The sequence below is a fragment of the Podarcis raffonei genome, chromosome 3 (assembly GCF_027172205.1).
Source record: "Podarcis raffonei isolate rPodRaf1 chromosome 3, rPodRaf1.pri, whole genome shotgun sequence".
In the NCBI taxonomy this organism is placed as follows: domain Eukaryota; kingdom Metazoa; phylum Chordata; class Lepidosauria; order Squamata; family Lacertidae; genus Podarcis; species Podarcis raffonei.
In genome coordinates this window covers 45319561-45336346 of record NC_070604.1, presented here as the reverse complement: position 1 = coordinate 45336346, position 16786 = coordinate 45319561, and the positions used below count along the sequence as shown (strand labels likewise).

Genomic DNA, 16786 nt, shown 5'->3' with positions numbered 1-16786 from the left:
TCCCAGGAGACTTTGCCATAGAATTCCCCTGTGTGAAGGAATCCTATGGCACTTATAACTGCTGTATAGGGATGGAGGGATTTGGTTCAGCTCACATTTAAAGGTGAATTCACTCTTTCTAAAATAAGATGTGCACCAAACCATAGCCATCCTTCAAAATCTGCAAATGTGCATAAAAAAATCTATGTGTTAGTGAGGACAGCGTGCCAAAACGCATTATATATGGGGAAACTGCTTTGCAAAGATGTATGTATGTTAAGGGAAGTTGCATCAAAATGCTGGTGCATTTTCATGAGGGTTATTTAAAAAATGATGTGGAAATGTTGAAAACCAAATTTAAGATTAGAAAAATGAGAAACAGATAAAAACTGAAATGGACTCATTCTTATGCCTCACTAGAAATGTATAGGATTGTGTCATTAATAAAACTTAGGTCCCATTGAAATCAAAGGGACTTTGGGGATGGCTTAAATTTCAGTGAGTGCAATGGTAATTAGGAGCAGCCAGCTAAGTTGGAATCTAACCCAATGTCTCTAAAAATAATTATTAATCTGCTTTATGTTTCCCCTCCCCTCCCTCAAGTTTAAATCATTTTTGCATGCCACTGTCACAGCACAGGAATATTTTAAAATAATTTGGGGGATAGAATTTGCAGTTTTACATTTGCTCCACCAGGGGGGAATAAATACACACACATTTTTTCACCAGACTAAACAGCCCGCTTCTGTTGGATATGCATTTAATATCTTCTAGCAAGGCTCAAGAATTCGTTTCTCCCCCCACCTTTCATAACTGTGCATAGTTGGGGGGGGGGAGTAAGCGACTCAAAAGATTTCCCCTACCCCAGTCTGAATTTTTAAAACTAAAATCCGATATGGCCTTTGGGAGGGCATCTCTGGGGGCATAGGACAGACCAAATCTGCCTCTCCACAGCTGGAGCTATAGGTTTTAGGTGTTTAGTTCTAAACCACTGGAGACTATTGATTACTTTCAATAGTTATTGTCACAGTACAGCATCATTTTATAGGTTCATCTTTTCCATAAGCAGTTGCTTGCCAACATTTTCAGCTACTGATGAAATAGAACACGGTCAAAGCAGTATTTCCTCTTCGATCTTCTCTTTAATTCCTGGCTTGTATGTATCCCCTGCCTCTGCAGTTAGCATTCTGCCCTGCTCATCACTACAGAAGCAATTGCCTTGGGCTGCCCCAGGGTCCTCCTAGTTCATCTCCAAGATGGAATTAACAACTTGCGTTGGGGATTCCATGGAGCATGAAATGAACAATTCCCCCTAGCAAAGGCTGCAATGCAAGGCACACCACTGGTCTGAAAGATGGCCAGCTGCTCAGGTCTGCTGCTTCTTCAGACAGCTTTGTCTGAAGGCCATGTTTCTTCTATTCCTGGGGTTTATTGCCAGTTTATTAGAATTTCCTCAGTGAGGTCAGGTTATGTTAAAGCCATTGCCTTCATAGGCTGTTGGCTATCCCATCAACCTACTTTTTTCCTCTTCTTATTTCCTGACTATTCTGACGCAGACGCAGACACACACACACAAACACACAGAGCACATTTTTCCATAAGAAAATTAAGCTATCATTCCGAATTATCTCTGCTAGCAAAATCTGATCATTGTACAGTGAACCCAAGCAGGTTCACAGATCCTCAGCCTGACCTTCTTTGGCAGGAGAAAATAAGAACAGATGAAATCATGCAGAATATGAATGCTGCCTTTCCTATAGCACAAATAATCTACCATGTTACAGTTGTGCAGCAGCAATCCCTTTCTTATCGACATCTGGCAGTTGCATTCCCCTTTCTGATCTTTCTATTTTTAATATCGTCTCTCTCTCTCCCTCCACCTCCTCTCCCTCCGAAGATTAAAAAATCTCTCAGACATTGCTGAGTTGTCCACCTTCTGCTGAATCATCAGTTCAGGAAAGCACTGCTCTGCCTCACGCATAGTAGGAGACCATGTCTACTCTGCAAGCAATTTGGAGTATAATGGTGAATCTTTACAGACTAAACTTAGAAGTCAAGGATCAAGCAGAAAGATTCTTCAGCCTGCTTGAAAACAAGCTTGATCAGCAGACTTTCATAGGGGTTGGAAAAGCTCCTTTCCCAGATGCTAAAGGAGACCTCCCTCCCAGTGCTTGTGGCAGATTTTCATTGGGACCATGGCATGAAAGGGTTAAACCCTCCCTCCTCAGCTTCTCAGGTCCAGGAAGCTGCCTCCTACATCCCTCATCTGCTATTTACATTAAAAAAACAAAACCACATGCATGCTAATTCAATCAGTGCCATACTTAATTTTAAAAGAAGGTTACTCCAAGCAACAAGTAGTCCATGCTTTATGGGTGCATTCAGACATGGGGAATATTGCGTTAGAGCTTCTGCCTCATTTTCTAATATTCCCAGTACCTGTATAGAACCAGCGGCGTAGCGTGGGTTGTCAGCACCTGGGGCAAGGCAAGTAATTTGCGCCCCCTAACCTGTGGATTTGCGCCCCCTAACCCTACAAATCTATGCCTATGAATGATGGTCCCTCTCTCTCTCTCTTTCTCATATTCCAATTGATTCCCATTTCCGCCGATCGATCCCCGAAGCTCTCACCCAGCGAAATTCGTGCGTAATTACGCTTCGCCATCCCTAATCCTGCCGCTTCCACCGGGAAATCATGACGGTGCGTTTCTCCTCTCCAAACTTTCCCCGGCCCTTTGCCGGCTGGCGCAGCCCTTTTGGCTATGAGCTCCCCTCCTTCTCTGCCCGCTTCCGACCCCACCTCCCCGTCCAGCCTCCCTACCTCCTGAAAAAAGGCGCCGGCGCCGAGCAGGACACCCCCGCGGCCATCGGAGAGAGGCGGGGCCGAGGGAGGCAAGCCAATGGGCGAGGCGGGGGTAGGTGGCCACGGGGGCGAGCGCTGCCGCAGTCCTCGGGTGGGCAAGGTAGGAGCAGGCGGAGGCTGGCCGGCTGCTCTGACAATAGGGGCGGGCCGAGGGCACGACGCGGCTGGGCCCTCTGGACTTGCGCCCCCCCAGATGTTGCGCCCGGTGCGGCCGGCACCCCTGGCACCCCCCACGCTACGCCACTGTATAGAACTGTGGCTTTTTGACCAATATGTCAGCATGTCATGCTAAATTTCATTCACAAGGCAACCAACATCATTGAGGCAACATTACTCTCCCGAGCTTTCTGGTTCTGCTCCCCCATGAAAACAGCTGGAAAGAATTGTATGCCAGTATACCTCCCCAAATTCCGTCAATTTACTATCATGGTTTTCCAGGTGAAGGGGGCTGCAAAAGCATTTTTCTGGAATCAAATAACATGGAAATAAGTGCTAAACATGCATTATATTCCATTAGTTCTCTGGAGGTGGTTTTTATGTTACCTTTATGTGGAAGGTCAAATATAATGCGAAAATTAACAGTGAGTGAAATGTCAGGGATATGTGACCATTTGGAGGCTGCTCAGAAAGCAAATTCTCCAGTGTGCAGCCATGCCACTACAAACCTTGGACCTCACTCAGGCTGTGCACACACTTCTGTTTACTCTGTGTCCAGTGCACTCCCACTGTTGGTTTGGGAAGCAGTGTACACACATTATCTGCAACAATCCATCTCTCTCCTATCATTTCTTATGAAATACTGTGTTTTGATACTGTTTCCCCCGCAAACCAGCTTTGATCCAAAAAGAACCACCTTGCTGTGTAATGTGTACACAACCATAGTTGCTTGTCACTGAAACTCAGCTTTCTTTTGGATTCATTGGTCTCCAGTGTAGCTGTGGCTCTTACTTCTCCAGCTAGAGACAGACAGTGGTTTTTTTCATGAACTCCAGGTGCCATTTGACATATAGGATACTGGCTCAATACTGTCTTCAGTTATGGCAGAGGTTCACTTTATGCATTTTAATTAATTAATTTAAAAACAGTCCATTTTCCACCATGTATATCTCAAAGTGGCTTACAACAGTAAAACATACAACACACAACATTCAGAGTTCAAGAATTTAAAATTGCAACAAAGAAAAGAGAATGAGAGAGGGGGGAAACACATCTGAGAAGCATATACCAAGATTGGACTTGCCACTCACTTCTTCATTTACCTGGGACATGTGTAGGGAGAATAAGGCTGGATAACCTAATCAAGGGGAGAGCTTTCAAATGCACATCAAGTAGCCACACCCACCTCTGTGGATGGCAGGATCTAGAACCAATCTAGATTAACAGAAACATGTTGAGGATGGGCAGGAATTATGTAGCCTACAATCTCTGTGCACTTGCTTATGGTTTCAAGCCTTCTCTCAGAAACTGGCTAACCCCTGTTATATTATTTAAAGTAATCAAATATTCTAAGTTCAGCAGCAGAAGAGTCAGACAGGGAATGCTGAAAATAGTGAAGCGAAGCTGAAAGGTAATTTTGGCTGTGAGTGAATATTTATACAGTGTCTAAGGTGAGGTGATGCAGAAACTCCCACATCCCCTGGCAGCTTCCTAGTAGGGCTGGGAATGTTCCCTCTCTGAAACCCTAGAGGACCCTGGAGTGCAGAATGATGCAACTAGACTGGTGACGGGTACAGACTACCATCAACACATGACACTGGCGTTTAAAGACCAGCACTGGTTTCCCATCTGCTCCCAGGCCAAGTTCAAGGTTCATATACATAGCCTTGACTAACTTAGGCCCAGGACACCTTAAGGACCACCCTAACCAGTAAACTGCAAGTCGGTCACTGAGATCATTAGGGGGAGGCCTATTGGTGGCTCCCTATGGGCCAGAAGGACAATGCAAGCCAACAAGGAGTCATGCTTTGGGTGTTGTGGGCCAAACTCTATGGAACTCCCTTCCACAAGAAGTTAGGCAGGCACTGTCCCTGCTGAGTGTCAGGTGCCTGGTCAAAGTGTATCCTATATCAAGAGGGTTAAGTACAGTAGCTTGTTTTACCTGAGGTTTTTTTTTAATCAGTTTTTAGTAAAGATTTTGTTGTGTTACAAAACAAACAAATAAACAAGGAAAAGTACATATAGTGTCTCCACTTTCAATTCATAGAGTCTTACAGTTTGTTTACAATGTTTACAATGTCATAGACAGTGTTCGACTGGGGGAAAAGTGAGGGAGGGGGAGAGAGAGAGATGGAGAGGATATAATGATATTTTGTTCTATTGCATAGTGTTTAATTACCCTGTCCACTTTCCACACAGAAACAGTACTATCAGTATTCAGTGACTATGACTAGCTCTTTAACTTTGCAGTAAAGGGCGTACCCACACTTAACTTTCCTCTGCTCTTTCCAAGCATATCCTGCGATTTAAAGTTCTGTGTCCTTCTCTTTTTGCTCTGGAGCTTTCCCTGTGAAAATTTGCACTTTAATGACAATCTGCAGAAAACTTGAATTAGTGTTTACTCCAATTCAGCTTTAGATTGGACACAGAACATTTAAGCGTGGACCTCTGCATGGAAAGAGCAGACAAAAGGCAAGTGTGGATAAGCCCAAATTTATTAAAAGTACCATATTGTATCAGTGGCCTGTTGTCATATCCCTTAATCTTAAATTTACCATTCTCCCACGTGAATGATCAGAGGAAGCACTTTCTGAGGCTGAAGCTGAGAACTTAGACTCATGAAGGAAAATTTATTCAGAGAAGACTCAAAAGCGGGGTGGGGGACTTCCAAACACTCAGATTTGACGGCACTCTTGATGCCAGCCTTGGGTGTCACATATAATACCTTGAACACATCTCCCAACACAGCAAGGACTCGTATTAGCCAGTACAGTTACCGTACATTCACTTGCCAGGCTCATTCAGAGAGTAATTCCTGGACTCTATTGCCCAAGTGGAGAGTTCCCAGCACAGTCTGATAGAAGACAGAGAAACTGAAGAACTGGCAGATGGCATGAAAAGGAAAGCTGCTGGTGAGAAAGAGCAGCCTGGAGCTGAGAGATTTAGAAAGGGAGTGAGAATGAGAGAGCTGGTAAGAGACAGAAGGAATGTAGCATGATAGAGACAGCATCTTAAGGGGGAGATGGTGCATTCTGGAAGGGGTGGTCCTTATTGGAGGGAGAGGGGAGAGAATGAATGAAACAGGGCTGAAGAGAAAAGGGAGTTTGGGTATTGAGGTGCAGAACAGGGTCTGTGGGAGTTGAGAGACAAAAGTGAAATTGAGAGGGAAAGAAGGAAGGGAGGGGAGTGTGAGGGAGGAACATAAGGGAAAAAACAGAGGGCCTGCTGTTGTTTGTGAGGGTGCAAATAAACCCAACTAAATATTTGTGAGGGTGCAGAAGGTTACAGTGACAAAAGCAAGATAGGCAACAGCTGCAGTGCAAGGGCAATGTTGTCAGTGTTTTGTGTGGAGATGTAAATGAAGTATCTTGGTTTGAATTCTGTTGTTCTTTTAAACAGAGCAGATCTGAGCAACATCCGGCCGCATTAGCTCATGTTGGCATGTGGCCAATTTTCAGGAGCAGCATTTGAGATTTCTGCTTCTTGACTGCATTCTGCCTTGCTTATTCCCCTTTCTTTATACAGTATACAATCCATTTAGGGATTTACACAGGCTTAGATGCACATGAACTATATTCTGCCTGTGTTTTTATTTTTGCTCTGGTTTCAGGAGACCTGGGGTCATGAGTGTTGTGGCATTTTATTTTCTCCTATAATAACTGCTAGGAGAATTATAAGAGAAGATAAACTGCTCCAACCACTCATATATTGAGAGATACCCCTGGTTTCACTCTATTTTAATGTAGCCTCTGACTATCCCCATTTACCACTGGAAAGCCCCTCAAACAGCCAACAATGGTTTTGAATCTGCTTGCAGCTGTGCAGATATCATTATGGCATCCCTCACCCAATAACGGGGGGGGGGCGGCTTTAAATGAAGGTCAGGATACAGATGTCAGCAGTAAAAAAACAACAACAAACCAAAACCATGACCACACAAATCTGGTAAAACTGTATCAGACAGGCTGGGGATGTGGAAGGTATTTCCATGTGGGACAACAAATGAATCAGCTCTGTTATAGCATCCCTCATTTCAAGCGCTTTGATTGTTCCTGACCTTGTAAGCTTTTGTCCCTATAATATTATTCTGTCCAGGGCTGGGAGCTAAGGTTGAGTACAGAACGAGACAATACCACAGCATTTTCAAAATGATAGCTTGCTTCATATTCTTATCCTAGGTTAAGACTCTCAACCATTTTCTTTCTACAAAAATGCCATCTGCTGGTTGTTTTACTGTATTTATTTATTTTTAGGGCTATAAAATATGTATCGTTTTTCACCTGAGCATCCCATGGCATTTCACTCAAGATGTGGAGCTGATAATGCCGTTTTTCTCCCTCAGCAACTTAGATTAATTAGAACCAGGAAGCTGAAGTGATGCAAAATATAACAGGAAAGAGTTTTATCACTGTACTACTGTATCAAACAAACAACCAAACAAACATATATCCCTGTAATAATACTGTACAGTAGTACAGTTTGTTTGTTTGTTTGATAAGGTGGAACAGTGATAAAACTCTTTCCTGTCCAACAATCTCACAGAGGTGGGGAATCTGTGGCCCTCTGGAGATTGTTGGACTCCAACTCCCATCCACCCCAGCTATCATGGCCAGTGCATCAGGGATGATGCAAATAGGTGTCCAAAAGCAACCTGTGAAGAGTAAGAGATTCCCCATCCCTGACGTAGGTAATAAGGCACAAATAGAATGAATATAGAGATAGCTGATTCCAATTAAATTTTCCTGGAGCATAGAAATGGAAGAATAGTAACTTATGTAAAATGTGGACTATTTCAACAGTGACATGTTAAAATATATTGTCCATTTCAGGGAAAGGAGATAGAGCCTTATGAGGGTTTTTTTCTCAGGAGGTACCCAGCTTGGGGACTTAGTACTGTGGGGCTGAAATAGATGTTCAGGTAGTAGAAGCATTTTCATTGTGAAATTTATGATAATCTGGTTGCGATTCTTATAGTATAAGAAGTACGGTACTTGACATTGGATTTCTTTCTCCTTCTGTTATGGCTGTATGGGGAGAGGAATATTCCATGCCAAGTACACATCAGCCATGCATGCCTTTAAGATTATTAGACTCAATGTACTGTAATTCCCTCGTAGGAGGGTTTGCTACCGGGCTTCTCTCTCACTTGCAGCTTGTTCAGAAGGCTGCAGCATATTGGGTTGGTGATCTGAACCTGTGATGCTTTTTCATTCCTCCATTTCTACACAACAGCAGAAAGCCAGCCTTGGACATTTGACTGCTCTAAGTGAGATATTAAAAATAATACTATCACTCCCATTTCCTGGCATAAAATCCTGAAACTGAGAATACTCCCTCCACATCCATATGACATGGTCCTCTGGCTTCTCCACGCTTTTCAGTAAATCTAGGCCCCAATGGGGTTCAATCTGCCAATGCCCACAGAGTACCTCTCTCTCTTCCTGCCTGCATGCATGAGGTCTGTCTCGAGACCTTAATTAGTTCTTTTATAACTAAACTGCTCTTCAAATTGCTAACATGTGGGGGACAAAGCTATATAGTACATGTCTAAAGAAGCTGAGGGAATTTACAATCTATGCAAGAAAGAAAACAAGGGAGTGACTCATAGAATTGTCAAGTTGGAAGAGACCATGAGGGTCATTTCGTCCAATCCCCTGCAATATGGGAATCTTTTTGCTCAACGTGGGGATCAAGGCCACGACCCTGAGTTTCATGCTCTGCTGAGTGAGCCAGCTTGTCATGAGAACGTAAGAAGAGCCCTGCTGGATCAGACCATAGGCCCATCTAGTCCAGCATCCTGTTGGTCAACCAGATGCCTATGGGAAGCCTGCAAACAGGACCTGAGCACAACAGCACTCTCTCCATCTGTAATTCACAGAGACTGGTATTCAGAGGTATATTGCCTCCAACAGTGGAGTGTTAAGAAGTGTGCAGTTTGCACACAAGCCTGCACTTCTCACAGGCTAACCTGACACTCGGCATGAAACCTGGAAGCACTCCAGGCTTCATGTGAGAATTGCAGGCTACACACTTTATAACATGAGATAGAACAATGTCATCATAACTAGCAGTCTTTCCCTTCATGAATTTGTATAAATCCCTTTAAAAACCATTCAAGTCCCATTATTTCTTTTTGGAGCAAATTTGATTGTTTAACTATGAACTTTGTGAAAAAGTGTTTTCTTTTATCTGTACTGAATCTCCCATTTAGCTTCACCATATGTCCATAAGTTTTGGTATTATGTCAAGAGTGGCAGAAAATCTCTTTTTCTCTTTACCCACATCATGTATAATCTTATTCATTTCGATCATGTTTTTTTATTTCATTTATGAATCACTTTCCACCAGCCATTTGAAACATCACATGCACATACATACACACACAAGGCTCCAGTTAAGGTTGAACACTTGAGCATCCCCGGGGCTGTGGACCTGCTCCTTACAGGGAAGTGCAAGCCCACCCAGGGCAGGACATTTCCCCACTTCCTGGACTCAAGAACTTGGGACCCATGACACCTCTGTCTTTTCAGGATTCAGCTTCAATTTATTGGCCTACATCCAGTCTATCAGTGCCTCTGGGTACCAGTCTATCACCTCAATTGCCTCTCCTGGTCCAGATGGAACAGAGATAGAGTTGGGTGTCATCTGCATATTGGTGCAACAATCATCAGATGCAGCAGCAGTACCTGGAAATTCAATATCACCAATTGAGACTATGGTACCAAAGCCAAGGTGAAAGACTGGAAGTGATATCAGCAATCAGACTGTTGTGTTCATTCAGAAACCACCATGAAAATGGATGACTGATCCACTGAACTGTTGCACAAATACCTAGATTTTAATTTTTTAAAAAAATAAATAGCAGAAATAAATAGATGAAACATTGTCTGCCTCTTGGGTAACTGTCATCTGTTATCTGATGGTAGGGCTAAACACTCCATATCTTATTATATTGTGTCGAGGTGCAATGCAATTGTTCTTGTTAATGACATGTGGAAAACCAGTTTGGTTTGAGTGTTGGACTAGGATCTGGAAGACCAGGGTTCAAATCCCCACTCAACTATGAAGCTCATTAGGTAACCTTGGGCCAGTCACTGCCTCTCAGCTGAACCTACCTTACAGGGTTGTTGTGGGGATTAAATGAAGAAGGAATAACCATGTATGCCACCTTGGGTTCCTTGGAGAAAAGGGTAAGATAGTAAGATATAAATGCAAGCAGCAAGAACAAAAGGGGGGGGAAAGGTGTGTAATGAAGTCAAATTACATTGCTGCATAGTTGTTTGTATTTGTAAGACCATGCAAAATGTGATGTTTGGGGCTCAGTTTCTCTGATAACACAACGTGTCAGCCTTTGCAATACTAATATGATATTGTTGGCCCTTTAAAGTCTTCCAAAATCTGGCACCTTGAAGGCAAGCTGCTACTGACCTGGGCCCTTCAACTGTGACAGTCTGGAGTTGCTGCAAACACCCTTTTCCACCATGGCAAATGCAACCAGTAAGGTTTGGGATGCTGATCTCCCTTCCACTGCATATTCCATCTCCGGGGTTTGGAATTCTCTGTGACTTATTGGGAAGGGAACAACAGGTGCAGCTATCTTGGGGTTAGCATCAGAGGTCAGCATTGTTGGGCATGGGCCAAGGTTCACACCCTAGAAGGAGGCCCACTCCCAACCCCTGGATCCCACTGGCTCTGCTGATGCTCCTCCTTACTGTTATTGTCTGTTCACCTGTCCCCTTTAACAAAGTGAGCAGCAGCAGGAACAAGGAAATGCAGCAGCACCAACTTCTCGCCATGCCTATTACCTCTGGACAGTGCATGGACTGGGCTCAAATGGAGAGGGGCAAGTGAATGGGCAGCACTGACAGCAGGGAGGGAATCCCCACCCAAATAGTTCCGAGTTTTCTAAATCCTTTGTAGCATCCATACCCTTTTCATGAACTGCCAAATACTGGCAACGATACTACCCAAGCCTGTGAAAACTCTTTATCACTTTCTTTTCCTATTAGATTTCCTACTTTGTTGAGATGAGAATAATAAGCTACGATTAGCTTATAAATATCCAGCTCTGGAGATGATTTGAAATTCACTCTGTGCAGACCTTTTATCACCTTATAATTGGATGCTTCCTATATCCAGGCACCCTGGCACACAGTCAGCAATAAAGCATAAGCCACAAGCCCTGCACGTTCCTTGAAGCACATCAATAATGGCATCTCCATACACAACAAGGACGGAGTGCTACCAGAGCAAAATAGTATATTTCACGCATACAGTAAAGCAGTGAAAATGAAGTGCTGGTATATGATGCACCCCAGAATGGCTGCTTGTTAAAATCAGTGCTGGTACACAAAGACATCTCAACAGGTGCTCCTGTTACCCTCCCTTCTGTTTAAACTGCTATGCTAGACAGCCTCTGAACAGCCGGACAATCCTGGCTTTCCAAGAGGAGAATGACAAATATCATTTTCTAAAATACCTGAAATGCTTCACTTTAAACCAATTTGTACAATAGCCTGTTTCAAGTGAAAAAGAATAATTGTTCTGTGCAGATCCATGAATTCTACACTGTTTGAAAATCCCTGCCATCTGACGTAGAGGGATTTATAGGTTTAGTGGAAATTGCTTTCCCCACTGTCCAGATTAAATACTGTGGGATGATTTTTCGTATGAGTAAACATCCTTTCAATAATGAACAGACTGATAATGTCTTAAAAAGAGAAAAAGGATCTTCATTTTGGTTTTCTTCTTCTTTTGTGGACTATTTCGGGACATAAGACCAGAGGATATCATGTTGACTGTTCATAAAATGCAGTTTAGCATTTTCTTGCTGTTTTGGGCATGGGTTTTGTCCACAGAATGCAGAGCTCACTGGCAAGGGAAAGAAATTCACGAAGTCTACAAGAAAGGCAGGTGAGTTGAATTGTCAATCTGAAGGGTGAGAGATGATGCAGTATTTCAGATGAACAAAACGGCCTTAATGGGTCAAACTAGCTGCCTCACATTTGTATAAGAGATCTTCTGTTCTTTGCTTTTAATGCTTTGTGTTGCTCCCTTTTCATTCAGTGTTGTGCATTTTTACAACTCAACATACCAGATGAACAAATGAAAATTCAATTTATTATGGCTTTCTAGCTTCAGGGAAGAGAAGCAGGAGGAGTTTAACTGGCATTTATTAAACAATATTTTAATCAATGTATTGCTGTTACTGAAGGACTGTGACTAGATATAAATATAGATATTTTACAAGAAATTTACAGACAAATTCTAATGTTTTTCAGTTTCAAATTTTGAATACATACCCAACACATAAAGAGGTATGTTGTTTAAAACTGCCATGATAATCTTCTTTGAGTGTCATGATTCAACTTTCTATGTATATGCCCATTATAATTATTAATATTTACTTATATTGTATTAGTGTTTTGAAGGGGAAATCAGTCAAATCAGATGGCAAACTGTTGTGGAAAAATAGGGAAAGTTATAAAATTCCCTCTAGATTCCTGATCTGCTTATTTCTACAATGAAGATGCGTTATTTTTCTTGGGCTGATATAATAAGGAGAAAACATACAATTGTTGGAGATCGGGATACTGATGGTCCATATATTTTTATCTGTTCAGTATTTCTAATATTAACTGCCAGTTGCCCAGTTCAACATTTTACTGTGGGCGAGCAGGTTAAGTGCTTGTGCAGATTAGATCAGAGACTGTGACATTGTAGTTTTCATTACAAAAACTGTTATCTAAGACATATGCTAAGTAAGATAGCCATAAGTCTCTTAATTTTAAAAACCAGTTTTATATATTATTTCAGCATAACCTGTGAAAATGATTGTAATTAATAGAGTTGAGCATGTTGTTGGTGGGGAGAATCTAACATTTTTAAAGTAATGTAACCCCACTGATTTAGGAAGGCCAAGAGGTTCAGTTTCAAAACTATTACTGCAGTATCAGTATTTGTGTTAATAGTTTATATTCTAAGATAAGTTAATTTAAGGAAGCTTGTGGAAGGAAAGTCCCCTCTGCATCCCATGGAAAGCCTCTCCAGAAGGCCAGGAGGGCACAACCTGAACAGTGTGGGGTGGGCTTGGGGGTTTTGGGGTAGAGGGAATTGACCTATATGAAGAACTCTGCCTGATGTCAGGGTCAATAGCCCCCTCCTGTAGCAACCTCTTGAACATGTGATCACACAAGAAGAGCCTGCTGTTTCAGGCCAATGGGCCATCTAGTCCAGCATCCTGTTGTCACAATGGCCAACCAGATGCCTGTGGAAAACTGGCAAGCAAGGTCTGAGCAGGAGAGCACTCTCACCTCCTGTGGCTTCTAGCAACTGGTATTCAGAAGCAGTAACACCTCTGGCTTTGGGGACAGGCCATAGCCATCATCTCGCAGTGGAAGGACCCCTGACACTCCGAAGAGGCTACACAGCGGAATAACTTTTCTTCTATTAACTGCCATAAATTATATTCAGATCCAAGCCTATGAAATGCTTTCAGGGCTGGTTTCTAAATAGGTAAAGGAGATACCATTCACAGCTGAATGATTAAATTGATAAATTGCCACAGATACTAAAGAAAATTGACATTTGCTAATTTTTACTGCCAAATAGATTAATACAGTGTAAGCAAGTGGAGCAAAACCTTCAAAAACGTGTGTGGCAAAGACACTTAGGGTGCAGTTCTAACGCTGCTTACCTGGAAGTAGCCTCATTGAATTCAACAGGACTTACCTCTGGGTAGGCAGGTTTAATATTGCACTGTCAGGCAGTGATCTATGATGTGAAAAGGGTGTGTATTATAATTTAGTGATTATTTGCTTAATATTTGCTTTTCAAACACATACACCACCACCACCTGGCCTAGGACAGGCCTTCAAGGACATAAATCGCTGTCCTTATGTTCTCTTCTGAAATGTTGGAAGATATATTGATGCTTAAATTGCCTGATCCGGTTCATGCTTTCCAATAATCATACTTTTGTGTATGCTGCAGCTGACATCGATCTCAATCACGCTAATTTCCATTTCAAATTGCTTTCCATGGCATGTGGGAGCACAGAAAAGAAATGGAAAGCTACAGAAGTCTGTGAAAGAAAGCAGTAATTGTTGGCCCAACAGCCAATTGGCAAGACATAAAGGACTCATCAGGTGCCCTGTGTTTATTCCAGGAGTTCTGAAAGATTCTATTAACTGGTTGCATATTGGAATGACATGCACCTGATATAGTCTGGGCAGAGAAACTAGACACAGGAGGGGACAGCTTGTACTTTCTCCTGTGCTCTGCAGGAGACTGGGCAAACTGGACCTAAGAGCACATCAAAAATTACAGATAGGTTGTCTAGTAACAGTCCAGAGCAAGAAAACAAATAAGAAAAACAGAGAGATGAGAATCTTATATATTCCACAGAATAAAGTACTGGTTAAAACAATTCTAGCAGACTTGTTTCACACCCACACCCACACCTCATGTATGGGACTTGCTAAATATGCCTGGCCCATCAAAAGAAAATTAGGAAGCTTAGATTTGTAAATCATCAACCAAATATGTACATCGTAATATGATGCATGAAGACTAAGGGTAGATCAGGATTTGGCTTCCAACAGGGAGGCTGTTTTTACTGATAAAAAGCATTCCTTCATGAAATGGGAATGTTTTGTTGGAGTGGGCGGTGGGGGGGGGGCAGGACCCAATGTGGTGCTGATACTGATACCTGATGTACTGAAATCAGGACATTGCTTTTGGAAAGTTCTCGCAGACCCTGGAAAAGGGATTGTTCACACTGGATCAGGTAATGGGTGGAGACAGGGTACCTACTTTCCAATTCCTAATATAATAAAGCTACTTTTATTTTCTTAGGGCAGGGATGGGAAACCTGTGGCCCTCCAAGTGTTACTGCGCGTAAGCCTGTCCCGCCCTTCCCCTTTTCTGGTGCCAAACACTGTGCGCACACGCACAATTGTAGATACATTGAAGGTGCACAAAATGGGAGCTGCCTGTACAATACTTCCTAATTTTGCTTTTGGTTTCCTTTCAATATTGAGTTTGAAACAAATTATACTGACAACAATGTATCATGACTGTGGCCTTGCCTTTTTCTTTCCTGATAGTGACATTTTAAAAAACATCACCACCCAACACAATTTTGCCCTGAAAGATTTTTATTTTGCAGCTGTTTTCAACTTTGTCTCTGGTTTCTAGAAAAACCATGAGTTCCATGGATGGCCCCACCATAAGGATGCTTTTCTTCAGTTAATTTTAATTTGATGTACTTAAATTGTCCCATTCTAGCTAGTGTTCCCATGAGAAGACGCCAAAACTATTCAACTATTATTTACAGCTTTTGCCAACCTGGTACCCTCCAGATGTTTCAGCCCATTCCAGCAAAAAAAATAATACATGGAAAATCCAGCATAGAGATAACAACTAAAACCAATATAAAGCCATCAGTGGGATAAGGTTGGCCTTTAAGTAGGGGTAGAGAAGCACCTCAGCAACAGGCTGTCTCTGACTTATGGCTATTTGTTTCAACATCTGAAACAAGTGTATGCCTACTAGTGTAAATGAGTAGGAAGCTCACCATGCAGTAAGGAAACATGCAAAGGCAAGGTGCTGAGTGCGCAGAGGTGCCTGCCATCATCATCTAGATGGCCAGCACCAACGTGGACACTGATTTTGAGGGGGGATGAATCAGGAGGGTCAGAAGAGGCAGTAGCACAACCCACAGGTGCTAGACCAAGTCCAGTAAGCAGAGACCTTCAGAATCAGACATGCTTGGACTGGAGACCCCTGAGCTAGGACCACCAGTCACTGCAGCTTCCAAGCTGGACCCCATCATGAAGCCAGAATCATTGCCTTTAAGGGCCTCAAATGCCACTGAGAACGTTCACCACAAAAGGTAGTGTGCTCAATTAAAAAGAATGGAGAGACGGCAGTGTATCAGACTCCAGGACAGAGGGCTGAAGCTGTAGGAGTCCTGGGAAGGGTAGTCAGGGCCAATAGAACAGCTCAGTTCCTGCACAGCACTTGTTGGAGTTATCTTATCTCGGGGTCCTGTCCAGGGTCCTGAAATATATATATCTCTGGTCACCATTACTTCCTGATTACTATTATTGACCTTTTGAATTACACTGCCTTTGCTTGTCAGTCTCTTGCTCTTGCTGCTTGCTCAGGATTACTGCTAGTAATCAGGAGTCTGCTTCTTCCAGACTCCACTCTGGGCTCAGTCTTGAAGTTGATCCTTCTGCCTGTGCTCCTATGGGAATCTAATCTGCCCTGTCCCAATTTTGTTGGAGTTTGTATGTTCCCAGCACTGAGAAATAAGGCAATGATTATATCTAGGGCCTTAAATATCTTATTTTCCTTGTGTGTGCACTGCCTTCTCAGAACTCCCCCTTCCCCCAAGTTCAATGGGACTTACTCCCAGGTATAGGATTTTTTTGGCCTTGGATAAAGTTGGTACAAATGGTATAGATGTGGTGAAATAACTAAACCAAGTTACTACAAAGGCTAATGACCCTTGGCTTAAGTAAATATATTTTTTTCTCACTTAAATAACAGTGTTGTCTCTCAAGTAGGTTCAGTATCATTATCCATGCCTGGCTGATGGAAAAGTGACATCAGAAGACAGGTTGTGTTGGGGCACAAAGTGGTTCAGCACCCTCTGCCCAAACACCTTTTCTGCTCTGTAAATTGTGTCCCACACACCCCTGTCTGTCTCAGGAGGGAGGAACCTCTACCCTTCCAGTTCTTGTTGGACTCCAATACCCACCAACCCCAGCTATCACAGCC

At 42.8% G+C, this 16786-nt stretch overlaps 1 protein-coding gene across 1 annotated transcript in view; it reads left to right on the top strand.

The window, feature by feature from the left end:
* The first annotated feature begins 11684 nt into the window (after nt 1-11684).
* The window catches only part of GABRR1 (gamma-aminobutyric acid type A receptor subunit rho1), a 28517-nt gene continuing 23415 nt past the window's right edge, over nt 11685-16786 (top strand). Inside the window, exon 1 of the mRNA XM_053381478.1 lies at nt 11685-11911. Within this exon, the coding sequence (XP_053237453.1) occupies nt 11790-11911 (122 nt within the window). The 5' untranslated portion in view covers nt 11685-11789. The remainder of the gene's footprint in view (nt 11912-16786) is intronic.